General features: G+C 42.9%; 1 protein-coding gene across 1 annotated transcript in view; it reads left to right on the forward strand.

Annotated features, from left to right (window-relative positions):
• The first annotated feature begins 481 nt into the window (after window positions 1-481).
• LOC126100498 (phosphoglycerate kinase) overlaps window positions 482-18,365 on the forward strand; it is a 54,198-nt gene continuing 36,314 nt past the window's right edge. Inside the window, exons 1-3 of the mRNA XM_049911109.1 lie at window positions 482-661; window positions 740-943; window positions 1,018-1,162. Coding sequence (XP_049767066.1) covers window positions 486-661; window positions 740-943; window positions 1,018-1,162 — 525 coding nt within the window. The 5' untranslated portion in view covers window positions 482-485. The remainder of the gene's footprint in view (window positions 662-739; window positions 944-1,017; window positions 1,163-18,365) is intronic.

Raw genomic sequence — 18,365 nt, forward strand, 5'->3', positions numbered from 1 at the left:
GACTGACTTGTTCTGATATTTTAAAATCCACTGTGCACACACAGGCGAGAAACTCTAGAAACTTCTGACTCAAACATGTTTCGCGCGCCAGATTTGCGTAAATCTCCTGCGCACGTGCTGCACCTTGTCTACACAGATATGATTTGAACCCTCAGATTGAGTAATTTTACTCAAACCTCCAACTTCCCCGTTTCCGCTAATCTCATACATGCGCAAATCTCCTGTTCACACTCGATGATCTGTCTGTGCCGATGCGATGTGTATTTGGACGGGCCTTTACATTTGATTTGAAACACATTTCTGGATTATCATTTATAGCGTTAATGCGTAGACCCTAAGTCATTTTAACGTTGCAGAGAAACTTACTCCTGTTTATTGTTATTATCCTTCAGAATATTAAAAATTTTTCAACTCTAAAGGGAAATGAGAAAACAAGTCAAAGGTCATCTTTACCAGAAGAGAAGTTGGCAGCGCTGCAATAGGAAATGCTGTTCGCAGTTGTTGACCTTCTGAAGGTTGTCGTAGGATTTTGCTTGAAACCGGCGTTCCGCTTGTGTACAACTTTTCGTCAGAGTATTTATTATCTGGAACGCAATAACATGTCTTTGAATAAATTGAGCATTGATAAGGTAGACCTGACGGGTAAACGAGTTTTAATGAGGTAAATTTTGATAATATATAAACCGTGTTAAATGTAAGTAGTGTCTTCACAGAATGACAGTTTACGGCATTATTTCAGGGTGGATTTCAATGTCCCTTTAAAAGAAGGGAAGATTACCAACAATCAGCGTATAGTGGCTGCATTGGACACAATAAAGTATGCCCTTGATAACAAGGCAAAGTCAGTTGTTCTCATGTCACATCTTGGACGGCCAGATGGACACAAAGATTTGAAGTACACATTACAGCCGGTAGCAGAAGAGTTGAAGAAACTTCTAGATAGGTATATCAGCCTTGTCACATTTGTAGTGTTAGATGTTGTTCGTTAGACTTCATTCCTGACGGTGTTTTCTGCAGGGATGTACAGTTCCTTAATGACTGTGTGGGGCCCGAGGTTGAAGCGGCCTGTGCGTCGCCTCCAGATGGATCTGTTATTCTTTTAGAAAATTTGCGATTTTATGTTGAGGAGGAGGGAAAAGGCGTAGACGAAGCAGGAAACAAGGTATTAAGCAGCTAATTTTCTGTAATTAGGTTTCGAATTTATTTAGCTTGTTTTGTTTTAGATATTCCACAAAGTAGTATTTAGTGGCTACAATTAATGAAGCCTTAAATTGTAGTATAGTACAGTAAGGTGAAGCAAATAGTGGGAAACATTTGTCGGTGATGAATAGGTTGTTCGAAGTAGCCATTATCAACAGTTGATCTATAGTGGGATGAAACTGTGAGAAGTAGGAAAACGACAGTCAGTGATAAACAAGACCCTTAACCCTGCTATGTACATGTAACCTGTGATGCAGATACGAATTTTAATGTGGCTCTTCAAAATGAAATTGTAAAGAAATCTCTCCCATTCATTACTAGTTAATGCAGATTGACCATCATACTTGTATGCGATTGAAAGAACATTCGTAGTTAGAAAAAATGTATTGGTTATAGATCATAAAGTAGACCTGATCAAAATGGAAGGGCTCTTTTTGTGTGAGATATGCCAAAGGATTAGTTTTAACTTAGTTATCTATTAATGTGGTTGTATCAGTTTTGAAAGCAACATTAATAGCACACTAGTCCCAAAGTATATTTCTCTGGCAGTTGCTGAGGCTTAGTTATAACCTATCATTCTATGCGTAAACAGAATATCCAAACTAACAAGCTGAAAATCAGTAGTAATGTTAAACTTTTATTGTTGTTTACGATTTGTGCAAAGTTTTTATAGGCTATGGTAACTTCCAACAAGCCTTGGGTATTGGAAATCACGCCCTCACTGTGAGCGATATACATCAGATACTATACTGTAGAGGCAGGAATTTGGGATGTTGTGTATATTGACAAATGAATGTGGTATAACATTCTTGATGGTTATGCTTTTTTAATTAAATCATGGGGCTAAGGTAGGTGGATCAATGTTTATGAATAAATTGAATGTGTGGCTGTTATTAATAAAGATTGAACCTTGGACCTCCTCCTGTGATATAATTATAAAACATCACACCACTTATTCAGCGTGCTTCAACAGTCAGGCGTTTGATATATATCACCCGTAGTGAGGGTGTGACTTCGATACCCAAGACTTCTTGTAAATTACCTACACTACAGATCCAAGTTCCATTTGCAGTTGGCAAGAATAAACTGCTAGCAGGTATTCTGACAACAAAAGAATAGGTGTGGTTTAAGAAGAGTTCTGCACTAGGCTTTGTGCAAGTGTGTGATAAGAGCTGCACTCCCTCTGTATCTGTGTTGAGATAACACCAGTCTTTATTGTAGTTGAAAGTTGTAAGTTATGTTGAAAGTAGTGAAGCAAAGTACAAATTGTGGTAAGATATAATAGCATCGTAGCATAATGTTTACAGTTATTTCATTTTGACAAATTTTAACACAATACAGACACTATGCATGCATAAATTTACTCATATATGTTACAGGTCATATACTTAGTGTATATGGCAAAGAATGCAATACGATGAACCAGCTGTGACTAGTGAACAACAATTCATCCACAGTGTTGTTATTATTATTATTATTAGGAGAATGATGTTGCATAATCTGATAGGTATGTTGTAATGATGAAAGTCCCAGGGACCCCTCCCCTCTCTGCCCCCATGGGAATATATGGAATTTATTAATATCTTCAAACATATCAAAAACTTGATATCAGACCACAGTAGAAAGACAGGGTTGCCACAAGCTCTGGAAATCAGGGAAATATCAGGGAATTTCCAATATGTCAGGGAAATATAAGGGAAATTTGAAAAAAGCACTGGAAAAATTTTGTTTTTGTCTCAGTAGATGAAATGATTTGTTTACTGAGATGCCATGCATCATTGCTGGCTGGGCCTGCCAGTCTGAAGCCTATCAGTTCTCCCTAATGTGCAGGTCCTGCCTGTCAGATCTAGTTCACCGATCTGCCTACAGGTCGGGTCTGTTTGTGTGTGGCATAATGCGGTGGATTTTCATGGTTTATCTAAGGACTCGTGACCACTCTGCTCCTCAGCAGGCCAGAGGCCATAGGCGATTGTTTTTAGGAATTGTGACACAGTCACTGCAAATACATTGTACAGTGCAGTGTTTTATAATCATTTTATTTATTCTAGTACATTTTAGCACTTTGGAAATACTGAAATTTGTATATTAAGTGTGGATGATAACAAGAAGGAAATTGTGGCCATCATTTGCAGTTTGTGTGGTATGTACTCACATACTTCTCGAAAGAAAATTCACACAATACTCGTAAAATAATAAACACAACACAGTGGGTAACAGCCAACAATAACAAACATAGTAGAACCAACATTTTATTGGTGATCACATATAGTTTTGGTTTATGCAACTCTTCCCTGCATTATACACTTCTTTCAAGAGGCTTACTTTTTTCTGAAATCAGTGAAGGTATTTTAAACCTGTCTTGCAACTCCAAGGAAACGTATATTTTCTTCACCAAACGTGTTTTGTTTTATTGGAGTAACAGGTGGCCTTAATGACTGTTGGCTTGCTTTCACCATCTAAAAACAGTTCGTTACAAAATATGTTGATGTTAGTACTTGAGATTTTTGTTGACACTGGAGAGAAATACAGAAGTGCTACATTTTTGTCAACTTATGTCATTGCTTACCTTGATATCTCAAAATTTGAGGGAAAAATGCTCAAACTTATCTGGAAATCAGGGAAATTTCAGAGTGTTTCACTTGGCCAAACTTGTGGCAACCTTGATATTAGAGGGATGTGCAGTGGATAGATTCTCATGATCCATTCGTTAGCTTCACTGACTTTATACCAAACTATTGCTTCCAAAACTAACTTAGATACCAGGCCATGCTATAGTTCAGTCTGTCATACCCTTCACTTCAAGAAAATTGCCAGCAATAATGTCCCTGCTCAAAGCAGTTACAGTAATGACAACTTCTTTACATCATAATTACTGTATTGCAGAAGACCAAAATTCTACTTGGAAATATCGTATGTATTGTTTGCTGGTTTTCTAATGAAATCCCAGTAACTGACTACATCTTCATGTCATTGTATTAATCTTTGTTTCCCTCATTGACCATACTGTTCCCTCATTGACCATACTGTGTAGTGTACCTTTTTTTCTGGATGTACTCAGTATGTTAAGATAGCTTTTGTGCTCAGAAAAACTCTAATTCACTGGTATATACTGTGAGAGATTTTGTACACAATGACAAGGAGGGTTGGACTACAGAGTGGTGTGGTGACAATCATTGTTTGAATGCTGGATAGGTGTAGATTAGCGAACAAGAATCACAGAAGACAGAATATTTACTCAACTAGTATTTCTCAAAGTGTACGAAGACTTATTGCAAATAATGCAGCAAGAATTAGTCCAGCTATAACAGTGTCAATGAGGAAGAGACTCCTTAAAATTACCACAAAAGAGGGTGCTGTAGCAGAGACCCCAATCACAGGTAACTGAGTGGCTGCTGCTGGCTGTCCTGTATCGCAGTGGCGGAGGCCACTTGTGGTACAGAATACGGGAGACATGACTCAGTGGATACTTAAACAAAAGGTGTGCCAGATTCCACCCGACCTCTGTTGGCATCAGAGGGGAAACTTGTAGCTCCGTTGCTATGACGCCTGTGATGGGCTATTAGTATATGGTACCATATCCTTCACCCACTCCCCCCGCAAACCACATCATCATCGTGTAGTATAGACGAGCGAACAACAATGGGGGGGGGGGGGGGATGCTGAATGCAGGTGACAGTGAGGAGACAGGAGTCAACACAAAGGTGCCAGGCCCTGCTGGCGCCCCAGCTTACACCCTGGGCCCACCTTGGAACAGTAGTTGAAAACCCAGGCAGAGGGTGCACACTCATATCCAGAACTGGAGCAGTAAACAAGGACAGATGTATCTCCATGGCTGCAAAGGGACTCGAGGCAGCATGAGGGGCAACTGCTGAGAAGAGAGCCCCATCCCCAGATGATGGCAGCTGTCGAGGCAGCAACAAAAGTGAAAGGGTGTCGGACGTCCACTGGCTCCGGAACCAGCACCGACGATACAGGGGGAGGAGCGGGGGGGGGGGGGGGGGTTGCTGTGTCCAGGCAGGCATGGAATGTGGAAGCACAAAGTCTGTGGCAAGTTCGTAAAATTACATGGATGAATTTGATTCTGGTGGCGTCTCAGCAATCCTCTCGGTCCTCACAGTAAAAAGAGAGAATATCCAAACAAATGTACAATGGTGCCTCACTCCCTTCTCCTCCATCTGCCGTACAATCTGTAAAAGACAGTCATGAGTCTGATGCTTTGCCTTTCTGGGCAGAGTGGGTGCCACCCACTGTGGCAGGTGCAGCAACTGAAGCAAGGTGCAGTGGTGCCATCCATCTAACAACTCCACCGGTGATGGTCCTTTGTGGCAGAGAGGCATGTAAGACAAGATCATCAACAGAGCTTGAGCTCATATGTGTGTGTGGCACAAAGATTGTCCATCTGTTGCTTAAATGTTTGTTCATAGGATTCAGCTTCACCATTGGATTGCAGATGGAATGGTTCACTCTTGATGGGCTTCGGGCTGGAGGCAGTGCAAAACTGTTCAAACTTGGCAGCAACAAATTGAGGTCAGTTGTCAGTCACAATCATTTCAGGCAATGCCTTGAACCAAAAGATCAACAAGAAGACCTGGATTGTGGAATGGGCTATAGTAGAATGCATAGGAACCACGGATGGAAAATTGCTGAAAGTATCAATGACAAGAAGCCAATATGTATTCTAGTAAGGACCCGTGAAACTCGGGTGCAATTTTTGCAAATCTGCTTGAGGTTTGGGCTATTCAGAGAACTGCAGAGGTGGGGCTGACTGATGTTCAGTCAACTGTTTAGTTTGTGCATCCAGAACATGTAGCAATCGAAGCACTTCAGGCTGGAGACACGGGGGACCACAACACATGACTGGTCATTATCGGTGTGAAGCAAAAAGACGCCTTATTATACATGGTGAAAGAAAAAATATTGACAAATGACAGAGCTACAAATCTGTCTGGCTGAACATGGCCAACCTGTGTGGACGTAGTGCAGCAGAATCTGCTGTGGCGTGGGCAACTTTCCAGTGATCAGCGAACTATTTAAAGTGTCAGTCTTCTGCACCAGTGTAGAAACAATAAGCAGAGGACTTGTTGAGTGTTGAGTCTGGACCAACAAGGAGGCGGAGAGAGCATCTTCATCCATTCTTCAAAGTGGACCGTTACCCAATCTCGTATTGCTAATTTGGCCAAAGATGAGTCCATCATTGCAGCTTCTATGCTATCAGAGTTGGGGACTGAGTGAGAAGGGCTAAAAAAAAAGGGGGGGTAGGGGTTATACTCTGTCACAGATCAAAAGTTCCTGCCAAAAAGACACAGGTGAAACTTAGTGACACCATAGACAATGGTGGGCGCATCCTTTTGAATTTGTGAATAATTACATTGAGCTCTTTTCAACAATTTTGAAGCAGAGGCAGTCAGCCTGTCAACAGCACTAAATTTATATGACAAGACTACACCGATGGTGTAAGAGGAAGCATCCACAGCCAAGACCACAGGTTTGGCTGGATCAGAAAGAACAAGGCATCAATCACTAGGCAAAGCATCTTTCAACTTCTAGAAAGCAGACTGACAGTCTTTTAACCAAACAAAAGGAACATTCTTCCTGCACAAGCAGTGCAAGGAAATTGCAATATGAGTGGCATTTGGTATAAATTGGATATAATAAACAAGTTTACATAACACAAACTGCAATTACTGCACATTGTGTGGGGGTAGTAGGTCACAGATAGCAAGCAGCTGTGATTGAAATGGGTGAATACCCTGGCAGTTAAAGATATAAGTTCCCAAGTTCAGTCTGAAAAAGCAAGCATTTGTCTCTGTTCCATTTGAGACCAGCTGCAGATAACACTTGAAACAGTGCGAAGATTGCTCATGTGTTCTTCAGGAGTGTGACCTGAGGACAGTGTCATTTAAATAATTTGAGCAAAAAGGAACATTTTGAGGCAGCTGCTCCAGAAAGTGCTGAAATATGGTAGGTGAGGAAGCACTGCCAAATGACAGTCTCAGAAATTTGTTGAGACCCACATGAATGTTAATGGCAAATTGTTGCATCTGGTTGTCTAGAAGTATTCGCAAGTAAGCTTCGTGCAAAACAGTTTTTGAAAAGTAACAACCGGCATCCAATTCATCAATCAGTTTTTCTGGGTGTGACGGGATAACTTTCAATGACTGTTTGAGGTTTGTTTTCTTAAAATCAGCACATAGCCAAAGTCTGCCAGACTTTAGAGTAACAAGAGGGGACATCTATTGACGCAGTAATGCGTGCTACGATCCCATTGTTTTCCAAAGCAGTAAGTTCCTGAGGCCTCTGTTCTTGGTAAGCCTAAGGGACAAGACGAGCTGTAACAAAATGTGGCTGTGCATTGTCCTTCATTGTGACATGGGCAACAAATTTACTGGCTTTGCCTACCCCCTGAGAAAAGAAATCATAAAATTCTGCATGTAATGTAGTAACACTGTCCTAAGGAACAAAGGAAGAAACAAAAAGTAATTTGTTCTAAATGCTTAACCCACACAAATAAAGAGAGCCTATCTACAGAACAGATAGGTGCTTCCTCAAAATTGTCTGCTGCACTTTTCCAGAGATCTTGATAGCCCGGAATCTGGAGAACCTGTTGTAAGGAAGGGTCCCGGAATCTGGAGAACCTGTTGTAAGGAAGGGTCTGGATGTTCAGTGCAAGTGGACTGAGTGGCTGCTGCTGGCTGTCCCAAATTGCGGTGGCAGGATACGCTTATTGTACAGGGCCACTGGAGGCCTGGCTGAGCAGGTGTGCAGCATTGTGCCCACGAGATCCCGCGTGACTGCTATTGGTGTCAGACGCAAACTTGAAATTCTGTTGCTGTGACGCCCATGGGGGTAGTTTGATACGTGATAACACAGTATGAAAAAATCATAACCAAAATTTTTCATTTGGGAATTATGTCAACAGTAGCAACCGTTCAGATTGCAGCAGATCGCTTGTTGAGATTGATGTTAATGTATGAATGTAATAGGAAAGTTCTGATAGACTAAATAATTTAAGAGTAAAGGAGACCTTCCACACAATAGCAGAAGCATTGTCACCACCATACACACACAAAAGAGAAAGAAAACTCAATAACGTTTAAAATGAATCTGTTCTCGGTCTAGAGTAAAAGTACAGAAAACACAAACAAGTATGTGTCCTCTCTCTCTCTCTCTCTCTCTCTCTCTCTCTCTCTCTCTCTCTATGCTGTTCAAAAGTATCCAGCCTTGTTTTTTATACTTGAAACCAACAACTGTATCGGAGCACATGTGCTCTCTAGATTTGAAGAAGTACAAAGTGCGCATGCCTGATTTTTTCATGACTGCAGAAACCAGTCACTGCCTAGCCATAGGCAAGTGAGGACATGTAAGTGGTAGTCGGCAGATTTTGCATTGTGGGCAATATGACAGAAAAAGTGGAACAACGTTGTTGCATCAAATGTTTTAAGCTAGGTGATTCTCAAGTTGAGACAATTCACTAGATCAACAAGTGTTTGAGGACGAAGCAATGGGTTCCACACAGATAGAAGAGTAGGACAACCCCTTCTCATCAGTGAACAGTGAGGCATTTTCAGATTTACCCTCAACATCTGTGTATGAGGTTGTTAGTGATCATATAAGGACCGTGGTGATACGGTACAGATTAATCATGGCCAGAGAAGTTTTTAGACAAGATTAAATTAGTTTTGGATCCATTCATTCCTTTCTAATGGAACATTTGGACGTCAGGAGGATCTCAACAAAAATTGCCAAAGTTGCTAACAACTGAGCAGGAGCAACTTTGGAGGTCACACAGAACATGCTGGATACTGTGAACAGTAATCTCAACTTAATACAGTGACCATTGGTGGTGAGCCCTGGGTTTATGGGTATGATGCAGAGACAAAGTTCCAGTCATTGCAGTGGAAGCATCTGGCATCTCTGAGACCAGAAAAAGCATGGAAAGTCTGCCGCAGTGTGAAAGTCATACTGACCTCCTTTTTTGACACCAATGACATGGTCCTTTACGAGTATATCTCATAAGGCACTAATATCTGTAAGGAGTACTACCACAGAGTTCCGCGTCGCCTTCATGGAGCATTGAGATGCAAGTGACCAGACTTGTGCGCAGCAGGCAGTTTGCTCCTTCATCACAACAATGTGCCTGCCCATCATTCTCAACTAGTTAAAAATTTTTTGACCAATCACACCATGGCTGAGGTTTGTCATTCTCTTCATTCCCCTGACCTAGCACCAAGTAGCATTTTTCTAAAGCGAAATAGACTGTGAAGGTGACCCAATTTTAGAGCAGGGAAGACATTATGAAGAACTGGATGGACCTGTGTACCACACCAAAAGAGGCTTTCTGGCAGTGGCAGCAGCATTGGGAAAGATTTGTAGAAGCTGAAGGGGGCTACTTCAAAGGTGGTTGTAGCGTCAGACAACTGTATCAGTATAAAGACTGTTCTTATAAATAAGCCTGATAGGTTTTGAAGAGCCTTGTGTTTAGACCTTGTAGCTACCAACAGTCCTGACCTTATTGATGGTATCAGAATGGAGGCAGGGATTAGTGATCATGACGCCATCACAGTGATGATGGTTACTAATGTTAACAAATCAGTCAAGAAGGCAAGGAAAGTATTTTTGCTAGAAAGAGCAGATAAGCAGTTGCTAGCGTCCCACTTACAGTGGCTGAAAATCGTTTTGTTCCAGTATGATAGAAGTAGAGGAAAAGTTTAAACAGACTGTAAGTTGCGCTCTGGAGAAGTGTGCAATGAGTAAGCAGATTAAGTATGGAGAAGACCCACTGTGGTTTAATAACAAACTTCGAAAAGTGCTGAGGAAGCAAAGATGATTGCACTCATGGTTCAAAAGAGAACACACAAATTATGACTGGCAAAAGTTAGCAGAGATTCATGTGATTAAAAAGATAAATGCACGACGCGTGCAACCAGTGTCACTGCCATACTTTAGCAAAGGAACTAGCCAAGAACCCGAGAAAATATTGGTCCTACGTAAAATGGCTAAGAGGGTCAAAGACTTCCAACCACTCTCTTGTTGACAGATCTGGTGTGGTGATAGAAAATAGCAAAAGGAAAGCTGGAGTTTTAAATTTCACATTTGAGAAATTGAGGATTGTACAGACATAGTGCCATCTTAACATCGCACAGACTCCCATATGGCTCATGTAGTAATACGCCTCCCTGGCGTAGAGAAGCAACTGACAGAGTTGAAAACAAGTCACCAGGTCTGGATGGAATCCCACTTCGCTGTTACAAAAAGTACTCTGTGGCATTGGTCCTGTACTTAGCTTGCATTTAATGTGAATCTCTTGCGAAGCTCAAAGTCTCAAGTGACTGGAAAAAACTTGATGATTCTTGTATATAAGAAGGGTAAAAAAAATGGACTCGAGTAATTACAGACCAATACCCTCAACTTCAGTGTATTGCAGAACTCTTGAACATGCACCAAGTTTAATACATTTCCTTGAGACGGAAGAACTTCTGTCCACTTTCAGAAAGGATCACTCGTGCAGAATTTGGCTTGCTTTTTCTCACTTGATATACTGTGAACTATGGATGAAGGGCAGCAGGTGGATTCCATATTTCTAGATTTCCAAAAAGTATTTTGACATGGTGCCCCACTGCAGGCTGTTAATGAAATTATGAGCATACAGAATAGGTTCCTAGATCTGCGAGTGAATTGAAGACTTGTGAAATAATAGGACCTAATACATTTTCCTCAACATCGAGTGTTAGATTAATAGATTTGATAGATGAAATAGTGAAAGTAGCAGAGTATGAAACAGGGTAAAATACAAGGCCTTGTAGGAATCCTTTGATATCACAAGAGATATTCAGCGTAATTGATGAAAGGTGAGAATGCAAAAATCAGCAAATGAAGCAAGTGAAAGAATATAAATGTGTAAAAAAAAAAAAAAAAAAAAAAAAAAGATTGACAGTAAGTACAAAATGGCTAAACAGGAATGGCTAGAGGCAGAATGTAAGGATTTGGAAGCATTTATCACTAGGCAAAAGGTAGTAGATGCCACCTACAGGAAAATTAGAGACATTGGAGAAAAGAGAGGCAGCTGTATGAATATCAGGAGCTCAGGTGGAAAACCAGTACTAAACAGAGAAGGGAATGGTGGAAGGTGTATAGGGAGGTGCTATACAAGGGAAATGACTTGAAGGCAATATTTTGGAAAGGGAAGAGGAAGATGACATGGGAGATATGATACTGTGAGAATAATTTGACAGAGTAGTCAGATACCTCATTCAGAACAAGGCTGTGAAAGTAGACAACATTCTGTTAGAGCTGCTGATAGCCTTGGCAAAGCCAGCCATGACCAAACTGTTCCATCTGGTGTGCAAGATGTTAGATATGGGCAAAATACCTTTGGACTTCAAGAAGAATTTCATTTTAATAAGTCGTGATCGCAAAGTAGTAGTACAAATTCTTTACAGAAGAGCAGAAATACTGGTAGGAATTGACCACAGGTGAGATCAGTTTGAATTCCATAGAAATGTAGGAACATGCAAGGCAGTACTACCCTATGACTTACATTAGAAGATGGGTTAAAGCCTACATTTATAGCTTTTGAACACTTAGGGAAAGTTTTTGACAATGTTGATTGGGAAACACTCTTTGAAATTCTGAAGATAGCAGCACTAAAAATAGAGTGCAACGCAATTTACAGTTTGTACAGAAACCAGATGACAGTCTTAGAGTCCAGGGGCAACAGTTAGTTGGAACAGAGAACACTTACACAATACCAAAGAAAGCCTCATTAACAAAGAGGCTCATTACTTCCTGTGAGAGAAGTTTGGATTGCGTTCCGTGTAACCCAGTTAATGTTTAGTAGTGATGACCCTAGCGGGAGAACCCTCTGCAGGTCCTGGGGTTAGAATAGGCCCGAGGTATTCCTGCCTGTTGTAAGAGGCGACTAAAAGGAGTGTCTCACTTTTTGGCCCTAGGTGTTCCGGTCCCATATTATGGTTTGACTTTCCAAATTCTACAGAAGTGCGGCCCATATGGGGAAGGACGCCGTATGTGGTGCACGAGTTATCCATAGTGCCCTTAGATATGATCTCCTGAACCTCTCGTCATGGTTTTGCATCTCCACCTGCGATTCAACTATTTGGGTGAGGACACTTTCCGGGGTATGTCATCTTCTTCCATTGTCTCCCATCCTGTTGCCCCCATAACAATATTGGCTTTCTCTGCACCCAATATCCAGCATGGTAGTAAATCCGTTGTGGTGGGGCCACCATGTACCCATTTGGTGGTAGCCCCCTGACAACACAGGGATCGCACTGCTGATGCCTGTGCTGTAAACTCCTCACATATGCCAAGGAGCAGATGCTGGTCTTCCTGGGGCATCAGGACTCCCAGCAACGGTCATCATGCCAGTTGCCCTTGGCTGTGGCTGGGGGCCGCCCATGGGAAGAGCCCCTGATGAAAGTGGGTGTCATCAGGTCAGATGACCCGCATTGAAGTGGACTAAGTCATTTCTTGCTTGTGACCGTATGGCACCAGCAGTCTCTAAGAAGGGCAAGATTGAATACAATGCCAACAGGTATGGCCCTAAATTGTTTCCCTCCCTCGCTACACCATGGGAGGAACGTAGGGCTACAGAACGGAGAGAGCCATATTCGCCTCGGTTTTTAGTCTGTAGCATAACTGATGAGGACCCTTTCCTACCTACAAAGCCTCAATTTTTCGTTGAACACCTCGAGGATAAGTTTGGAGAAGTGACAGCGCTGTCAAAGATGCAAAATGGCACAGTCTTGATTCAGACAGCAACCCAGCCCAATCCTGAGCATTACTCGCCTGTGAAAAGCTGAGTGATATTCCATAAAAGCCTCAACATGGTCCAGGGGATCATTTTCAACTACATCTACATCTGCACTCCACAAACCACCTGACGGTGTGTGTCAGAGGGTACCTTGTGTACCTCTATCGGTTCTCCCTTCTATTCCAGTCTCATATGGTTCGTGCAAAGAAAGATTGTTGGTATGCCTTTGTGTGGGCTCTAATCTCTCTGATTTTATCCCCGTGGTCTCTTCGCAATACATACGTAGGAGGGAGGAATATACTGCTTGACTCCTTGGTGAAGGTATGTTTTCGAAACTTCAACAAAAGCCCGTACCGAGCTACTGAGTGTCTCTCTTGCAGAATCTTCCACTGGAGTTTATCTATCACCTCTGTAACGCTTTCGTGATTACTAAATGATCCTGTAACGAAGTGCGCTGCTTTCGATTGAATCTTCTCTATCTCTTCTATCAACCCTATTTGGTACGGCTCCCACACCTGTGAGAAGTATTCAAGCAGTGGGCGAACAAGTGCACTGTAACCTACTTCCTTTGTTTTTGGACTGCATTTCCTTAGGATTCTTCCAATGCATCTGTCTGGAATCTGCTTTATTGACGATTAATTTTATATGTTTGTTCCATTTTCGATCACTCCTAATGCCTACTCCCAGATAATTTATGAAATTAACTGCTTCCAGTTGCTGACCTACTATATTGTAGCTAAACGATAAAGGATCTATCTTTCCATGTATTTGCAGCACATTTCACTTGTCTACATTGAGATTAAATTTCCATTCCCTGCACCACGCGTCAATTCGTTGCAGATCCTCCTGCATTTCAGTACAATTTTACATTGTTACAACCTCTCAATATACTACAGCATCATCCGCAAAAAGTTTCAGAGAACTTCTGATGTTATCCACAAGGTCATTTATACAGCAATGGTCCTACGACACTCCCATACGGCACACCTGAAATCACTCTTACTTTGGAAGACTTCTCTCCATTGAGAATGACATGCTTCATTCTGTTATCTAGGGACTCTTCAATCCAATCACACAATTGGTCTGATCATCCATATGCTCTTATTTTGTTCATTAAACGACTGTGGGGAACTGTATCGAACGCCTTGTGGAAGTCAAGAAACACGGCATCTACCTGGGAACCTGTGTCTATGGCCCTCAGAGTCTCGTGGACGAATAGCGCGAGCTGGGTTTCACATGACCGTCTTTTTCGAAACCCATGCTGATTCCTACAGAGTAGATTTCTAGTCTCCAGAAAAGTCATTATACTCGAACATAATACGTGTTCCAAAATTCTACAACTGATCGATGTTAGAGATATAGGTCTATAGTTCTGCACATCCATTCGATGTCCCTCCTTGAAAATGGGGATGACCTGTGCCCTTTTCCAATCCTTTGGAACACTACGCCCTTCTAGAGACCTACGGTACACTGCTGCAAGAAGGGGGGACAAATTCCTTCGCGTACTCTGTGTAAAATCGAATTGGTATCCCATCAGGTCCAGCAGCCTTTCCTCTTTTGAGCGATTTTAATTGTTTTTATATCCCTCTGTCCTCTATTTTGATATCTACCTTTTTGTCATCTGTGCTACAATCTAGAGAAGAAACTACAGTGCAGTCTTCTTCTGTGAAACAGCTTTGGAAAAAGACATTTAGTATTTCGGCCTTTAGTCTGTCATCCTCTGTTTCAGTACCATTTTGGTCACAGAGTGTCTGGACATTTTGTTTTGATCCACCTACCGCTTTGACATAAGATCAAAATTTCTTAGGATTTTCTACCAAATCAGAACATAGAACTGTACTTTTTAATTCATTGAACACCTCTCGCATAGCCCTCCTCACACTACATTTCGCTTCGTGTAATTTTTGTTTGTCTGCAAGGCTTTGGCTATGTTTATGTTTGCTGTGAAGTTCCCTTTGCTTCTGTAGCAGGTTTCTAACTCGGTTACTTCCGTAGCAGTTTTCTGACTCGGTTGTTGTACCACGGTGGCTCTTCTCCACCTCTTACGATCTTGCTTGGCACATACTCATCTAATGCATGTTGTACGATGGTTTTGAACTTTGTCCACTGATCCTGTACTTGAGAACACTTTCGTGTTGAGCTGTCAAGTGCTCTGAAATCTGCTTTTCGTCACTTTTGCTAAACAGAAAAATCTTCCTACCTTTTTTAATATCTCTATTTACGGCTGAAATCATCGATGCTGTATCTGCTTTATGATCGCTGATTCCCTGTTCTGCATTAACTGTTTCAAATAGTTCGGGTCTGTTTGTCACCAGAAGGTCTTATATGTTATCGCTATGAGTCGGTTCTCTGTTTAACTGCTCAAGGTAGTTACCAGATAATGCACTTAAAAACTAATTTCACTTGATTCTTCGTCCCTGCCACCTGTTATAAGCGTTTGAGTCTCCCAGTCTGTATCTGGTAAATTAAAATCTCCACCCAGAACTATAACATGGTCGAGAAATCTACTCGAAATGTTTTCCAAATTTTCCTTCAGGTGTTCTGCCACAATAGCTGTTGAGCCAGGGGGCCTACAGAGACATCCAATTACTATGTTTAAGCCTGCTTTAACAGTGACCTTCACCCAAATTATTTCACATTTCGGATCTCTGTCAATTTCCTTGTATACTATGGCACTTTTTATCAGTATAAAAATGCCTCCCCCTTCACTGTCCAGCCTGTCTCTGCGGTATACATTCCAATCTGAGTTTAGAATTTCATTACTGTTTACATCTGGTTTCAGCCAACTTTCCATCACTAGTACTATGTGGGCACTGTGACCGTTTATTAATGAGAGCAGTTCTGGCACCTTTCTATAAATGCTCCTGCAGTGTACTATTACCACATTAATATTGTCATTCCCTGTTGCGTTTTTCCTACTGCTGCCTTGTCGCATCTCAGGAGGCGTCTTGTCGGGCCTAGGGAGGGAATTCTCTAACCTAAAAAACTCGCATGTGCATTCCACACGTACTCTGCTACCCTTATAGCAGCTTTCTGCATGTAGTGCACGCCTGACCTATTCAGGGTGACCCTACATTTCTCCATCCGATAGCGGAGGTCGAGAAATTTGCACCCCAGATCTCTGCAGAATTGTCTGAGCCTCTGGTTTAAGCCTTCCACTCGGCTCCAAACCAGAGGACCGCGATTGGTTCTGGAAATGACACTACAAATAGTTAGCTCAGATTCCATCCCATGAGCGAGGCTTTCCACCTTCACCAACTCCGCGAACTGCCTGTATGAACTGAGGATGATCTCTGAACCCAGATGGCAGGAGTCATTAGTGCTGACATGAGCAACAATTTGCAGTTGGGTGCACCCAGTGCTCTCTATTGCCACTGGCAGGGCCTCCTCCACATCTTGGATGAGACCCCCTGGCAAGCAGACAGTAAACACCGGCCTTCTTCCCCGACCTTTCTGCTATTTCCCTAAGGGGCTCCATCACCCACCTAACGTTGGAGCTCCCAATAACTAATAAACCCCTCCCCCCGTGTGCCTGCTCGGACCTTGCTGAAGGAGCAGCGACATGTCCACTCACAGGCAGAGTGGGCGATGCCACACGACCAGCCTCCACATTGACCCTCCGCCTCGTGCGGCGTGAACGCTGTTGAACCCGCCACTTCCCTTGGGGAGAGGGTGGCCCAACCGAACCTGGTACCCATGAAGATGTCTCGACAGCAGGGACAGTGGGTGAAGCATGTAACACCGGGGGTGTACCATGCGATGCACCAGACTCCCCACTGCCGCTACACTCAGAGGCAGCAGCCTGAAGACAGCTGACCGCGGCCATCAGCACGTTCAGCTGTTCTCGAACAGTGGCCAGCTCCTCCTGCGTCTGTACACAGCAGTCACACATCCTATCCATCCTAAGAAATCAACAAATTACTGTAGAGTATTAAGTAATCAACTTTTAACTAGACTGCTGATTCACTAAAGGCGACTGATAGCTGACCAAACTGTGGTTACTAGACACTTCTTGTTGGAAACAATGAAAATAAGCACTAACTGTCTCTGCACTGTATTCAAAACACATGAAATATACGGAACAATATTACTAGTATTCGAAAATTAAAGCGTCCTAAAAGCAAAAACACACGGAAAAAGAAGTGACAAGTAAGAAAAACACAGTTAATACTTAAATTTACATAGCTTGCTGCACAGCAGCTGTGAAGCAGACGGCAGTTAAGACGACATTTTCCATCGCAATCTCCTCTTGCAGTCTGACAACGAGCTCCGTGCCAATCTAGAACGGTGGGGTCTTCATTTCATCCAGTGCATTTACAGTGGACCTGATGCCTTCATCTTGGCCTTTGAAGGTGATTCATTGCCTGAAAAAAGGTCAAGGTGATGGTTTACCTCTGTGACTTTAAAACACTACGTCCCTCCCCATGTGCAGTGCTTTAAGTGCTGGAAGTTCGGACACATGTCTTCCCGCTGCACTTCCAGCACCACATGTCAAGACAGCGAACATCCACTGCACCCAGATACTCCATGTGCGCCACCTCCCACTTGAATCAACTGTGGAGAGCACCACTCGCCCCGCTCATCAGACTGCCCAGTACTCCAAAAGGAGCGGAAAATCATGGAGTACAAGCCTTGGACCGTTTGACTTATACAGAGGCTAAACGTATATTTGAAAGATTATACCCCATTCGGTTAACATCGACATATGCTGTAGCTACGTCACTGTCGCTGTCCCAAGTGCCAGTGGTTCCCTCCAGGCCACCAGAATATATCCGCCCCCTTGTTGGCAGGGGACAAGCTTCCTCTGTTGCTCCCAAAGCAGCTACTTTGGGAGCAAGCCGCCCTTCCCCCCCCCCCCCCCCCCCCCTCCCCAATGCAGGGGACATAGATGCCCTCCCCCCTGCTGGAGAAGCAACAGTATCCTTTCGGCGGGAGGGGTCCTTTGGAGCCATCTCTCCCAAGGTCTCCACTAATACCTCAGTGGACACTAGTCAGTCGCTCAAGGAGCCAAAAGCTGCTGGATGAAGAGCTTCACGGTCTTCCTCCATGCCTGAAGCTGTTTCGGATAAATCTTCCCAGCAAGCCTCTAAAGAGAAGCGAGCAAGTAAGCAAACTAAGTAGTAGTCTGCTAAGAAACAGGACCCTCTGGTGGCCCCAACGCCACCACTATCTATCAATTCTGCATCTGAGGATGCAGTGGAGATCTTAGTGTCCCCTGTGGACCTGGATATCACTGATGCCTCATCCACTTTAGAAATGGCTACAAATACTCACTCGGTGGCAGCAGGTAACCCTAGGGCATAACATGCCACCTTGGATGCTTCTTGCCTTCCCAGCCTCACGGTAATGCCATCTTCCAGTGGAATTGTGGTGTTTTTATCCACCACCTGGCTGA

The sequence above is a fragment of the Schistocerca cancellata genome, chromosome 9 (genome assembly GCF_023864275.1).
Source record: "Schistocerca cancellata isolate TAMUIC-IGC-003103 chromosome 9, iqSchCanc2.1, whole genome shotgun sequence".
In the NCBI taxonomy this organism is placed as follows: domain Eukaryota; kingdom Metazoa; phylum Arthropoda; class Insecta; order Orthoptera; family Acrididae; genus Schistocerca; species Schistocerca cancellata.